Below are 4,141 nucleotides of genomic sequence, written 5' to 3'. Positions count from 1 at the left end.
GAGTTCCTGAGACCCTGAAAGCTCAAACTGCTCTTGGTGGTTCAGTGGGACTATGTGACCCCCAAGACCCCTGAGGGTGGGTCCCTGCCACTAGCTGAGTCTACCAGGATCCCCAGGCAAACCATACACTGCTACTAGGTCGGGGTAGCGGCACAAGCCAGTCACCCCAGCCCTCGTGAGGAGAAAGCATGAATTCCAGGACATCTTTGGCTATACAGGGAGCTCAAGACCGGCCTGGGCTGAAATACCCTACCTGAAAAACAGAACAAAAGAGCTATGCTGCTGGCCAGAGGGATCAGGTCTCCGTGAGGGTAGGCAGTTCTTCATGTGACTGGACGGGATATGTAACCCCACAGCACCCCCACGTGCCCAGGAGAGGAAGATACTCCAAATGGCTGATGCCTTGAACTTGGGATTGCCTGGCCACTGGCAAGGCCTAACCTTTCTCCCTGCCAGACACACACAAACCCTCAATACAGACCCCACCCGAGGCCAAGTTCTCCTGGTCTACCCATTGCCCTGCCCCGCAAGGCTGAGCTCCATGAGAGCAGGCCTAAACAGAGTAAGCATGCAGTGGCCTAAAATGACACTGTTCTCCTCAGGCCCCTTGGACACACACACACACAGTCCCGCCCACTAGTCAGTCTCCCAGACACAGCAGAGGTCAGGGGTCCTTTCCTGCTCCCATACCCCCATCCAACCTTGCTGGGTCCTTGAGCCCACCACGAACACTAATACTGAACTCCTATGTCCTACCTACAACCCAGCGCCAACCTGAGACCACTCAGTGGCAAGAGTGCCCATGTCTACACCCGACAGCTGAGCACACAGCTCTCCCCAACCTGTCTCCCACACCCCACCGTGGCCAGCAGGTGGCACTTCGACCCCGAGAAAATACACCACAGCCACCTTTAGCCAGTCACCTGGGGGCTGTCAGATCCCACAGCGTCACAACTGTCCAGGACACCCCAGCCCGACCACCCATGTGCAGTGGTTCAGCAGCGCCTGGAGGCCAGGGCTGCAAACCCCAGAACCCTCCCTGGTCTGAGTCATAGCCGACAGGAGCCCAACCCAGCCCCAGAGGCAGGACAGACACAAGACGGGTGAGCAAGATCACTTTATTGGGTCTGAGCCAGGGAGGTGACACTATCTATCTCTGCCAGGCTTCAGAGGAGGCTGCTCTAGCACAGGTCACCTGACCACCTTAAACAGCAATAAAAAAAGTAAAATAGAAACCTTTATTTAGAATTAAAGCCAACACTTGAGTATGACAAACACAGCATTCAGCTCAAAGAAGCACCCCGCTAATGGAGTGAGCGTTTATTCTGCACAATCACGACATGTGGACAAACCCGGGAGAGGGCACAGGGACACTGGGCAGGGCTGGCACCTAGTCCTCCTCGCCCGGGTCCTCTCTCTCCAGCGTGTAGACCATGAAGCAAGCATCGGGTCTCTTGGGGACGAGGGGATGCCCGGGTCTCACAATCTCAAAGCCAAGGAAGCTGAAGGTTCGGAGCAGGGCGGCTGTGGGGGACACAGGGTCAGAGCCTGGGGCGCCAGAGCTTCCCTCCCGGGGAGCCCGCAGCAACACCCACCTCTGTCCTCACGGTTCTTGGGGAAGCAGATGAAAACGTGGTCGGCCCGGAGCTGTTCCTCCGCGAACTCCAGGAGAGCTGCGAAACTGAGGAGAGCGTGTGGCCATTAGCACCAGACCCCAGATCCCCTGGAGCCCCACAGGAAAGTGGCCCACCTGTCCTTGCTGCCCTCAGGCAGAGGCCCAGCCGGGAGCTCGATGTAGAGGCCACCACCGTTCCACACCGCCCTCCAGGTGACCTGCTTGGCCTCCGTGAGCGTGGACTGGATGCTCAGGACCCTGGTCTTGTCGTTAGACGTTGGCTCCTCTGTCACATTCAGCCGCTCGTCCTGGAGAAGCAGGGCTGTCAGGATGGCCAGCTGACCGCGCAGCGGCAGGCACCGGGACCCACAGCCCAGCCCACAGCACTTACGGAGTAGAGGACGCTGGCTGAAAGACTGTGATCCCGCTGACTGTTCCCTCGCCCACCTGGGATCTTCAGGGGTGGGTGAGGGGCATCAGGAGCACCACCGAGGCCCCGGACCCAGGTTACTACAGCAATGGAGGGCGACCCTAGAACTGCAGGAGACAGTGCCAATGGCAGTAAGTGGCTGGGCCCCCAGACTCCACCCCAAAGCCACTGAGGACGGTGGTCCCAGCTCACTGCCCCTCACCTCAGCGGCTCTGCCCCTTCTGGAGTAAAGCAGGGCCCCATCAGGGCCTCAGGCTGTGTCATCTCAGCATGGTGGTCCACAGCAGGGAGCCGGGCCATCCTGCCCCCCTTCCTGCTGCCAAGGCAACCTCCCATACCGGGCCACCCGTCCTCTCTAAAGCCCAGACCCAGCCCCTCTTAAAGTCCCACCCTCCTCCTCAGCCTCCGCTTCACCCACCACCTCACTCAAGCTTTGGAGTCACAGAGAACCAAGTCCCCTCCCCTCCCCACTGTCACCCAATAGGACCCAGCAAGCCCATATCAGAGTCCTCAGTCACCCTAAGCCCTCCCATCCGCGATCTCGCCCTTCTCAACTAGTGCCCACCCTGTACCCTCCAGGTGAGAGCCCCTCCATCACACCCAAGCCACTGCAGACTTCAACGGCCAAGTGGACCCAGGCCACACCCGCCCAGAGCCAGGCTCTTCCACCGGCTCCCTCTCCTGGGACCCAGCCATTGGCACCCTGCCACCCCAACCACCCACTCCGCGCCCCCCCAAACCTCACCACTTTCAAGGTCCTCCCAGAACACACCCACGTCCACCCACACAGGAGAGAGATGCTCTCTACACACCACAAACAAAACAAATACCCCCAGTCCACCCACAGGACCCGCGTCATCAACAGGCAAACGCCAGATGCAAACTAAACCCGAAATCTCGTCCCAACCTCTGCCCTAACTGCCACCCCTAACCCCACACAAGCTCCTCCCCGAAACCCCAGACCAGATCGCAGACTCCCCCACCACGAAATGAGTGCTCAACCTGGACCCGAGTACAGCTCGAGTCCCCTCCCCTCCGCCCCCGAGACCCGAGTCTTCTGCGGAGTCCTTCCCGGGTGCAACAGCGCCCCTCCTCCGCAGGACACGCGGCCTGTCAACCCGCGCCCTCCCCGACCTGACATGGGGCCTGAACCCCAGATCCGAGCCCCCAGCCCGCTTCCCGGTCCTCCCCAAGCCTGGCCCCGCTCGCCAACCCCCGGCCCGCCCGAACCCCAAACCCGACCCATCTCCGCGCGAATACGAACGCATCCCACACCGCAACCACCAAACCAACCCCGGGGTCCCCAGCCCGCGGCCCCCTAACTCCCTCGAATCCCAGACCCGAGCCCGCGACCCGCGCCGCAGGCCCCGCCCCGCGCCGCCCCGCCCCCGGCGCGGCTGCGGCCGCCACAAAGGGGCGGATCTCGCGCGGCCGGGACTTATCTGGCGCCCGAGGCCGACCCCGCTCCGGGCCTGCGCGGACGCCGCCGCCGCCGCCGGGGCCTGCGCGGACCCCGCCGCCGCCGGGCGCGCCGCCGCGGCGGGGGCAGGGCGCTCACCTCCCGCTGCTGCAGCCGCCGCGGCTGTGCTGACTGAGGAGCGGCATGGTGCGGCTGGCGTGGAGCGTGGCGCTGCGTTTGTCCCCTTCCTTCTCTCTGGCGAAGCAGTGGCTGTTGAGGATCCGCTGCAGGGAGGATTTCACCATCCGGCCGCTGGGGTCCGAAACCAGCAAAACCTCCGCTGCACCCTCCGCGCCGCCGCCGCTGCTCGCCGTTCGCAAAATGGCGCCGGCGCCGACGCCCGCATTTATACGCGTCAGCCACCGCAGGCCACGCCCCTACGCGCAGGCGCGAGCGCGGCCGCGCACGGCGGCGGCGGAGCGGGGTGGGGCCACGACGGGCGCCCGGAACAAGCCGACCGCGTCCCGCCCCCGTCGGCCGCTGATTGGCGGAGACGGGAAAACAGACGGAAGGCGCCCGGGGGTGATTCGTGGCGCCCGGAGGATCCCGCCCTCGAGTGTTTGCGTCACTCCGCGGGCCGCAAGACAGGAAAGGGCAGACGCGTCCCGCCCCCGCGAGACGCTGATTGGTCAGTGTC

At 63.4% G+C, this 4,141-nt stretch overlaps 1 protein-coding gene across 1 annotated transcript; it reads right to left on the bottom strand.

Moving 5' to 3' along the window:
• Positions 1 to 1,102: 1,102 nt before the first annotated feature.
• Positions 1,103 to 3,838, bottom strand: Oaz1 (ornithine decarboxylase antizyme 1). The gene is given in 6 exon segments (XM_028862919.2): positions 1,103 to 1,524; positions 1,596 to 1,681; positions 1,751 to 1,923; positions 2,007 to 2,093; positions 2,095 to 2,152; positions 3,604 to 3,838. Coding segments are annotated over 6 exon segments (684 nt in total). The 5' UTR covers positions 3,750 to 3,838; the 3' UTR covers positions 1,103 to 1,390.
• Positions 3,839 to 4,141: the final 303 nt, after the last annotated feature.

The sequence above is a fragment of the Peromyscus leucopus genome, chromosome 22, assembly GCF_004664715.2.
Source record: "Peromyscus leucopus breed LL Stock chromosome 22, UCI_PerLeu_2.1, whole genome shotgun sequence".
In the NCBI taxonomy this organism is placed as follows: domain Eukaryota; kingdom Metazoa; phylum Chordata; class Mammalia; order Rodentia; family Cricetidae; genus Peromyscus; species Peromyscus leucopus.
The sequence above is the reverse complement of the archived record's forward strand: the minus strand, read 5'-3'. Positions and strand labels throughout refer to the sequence as shown.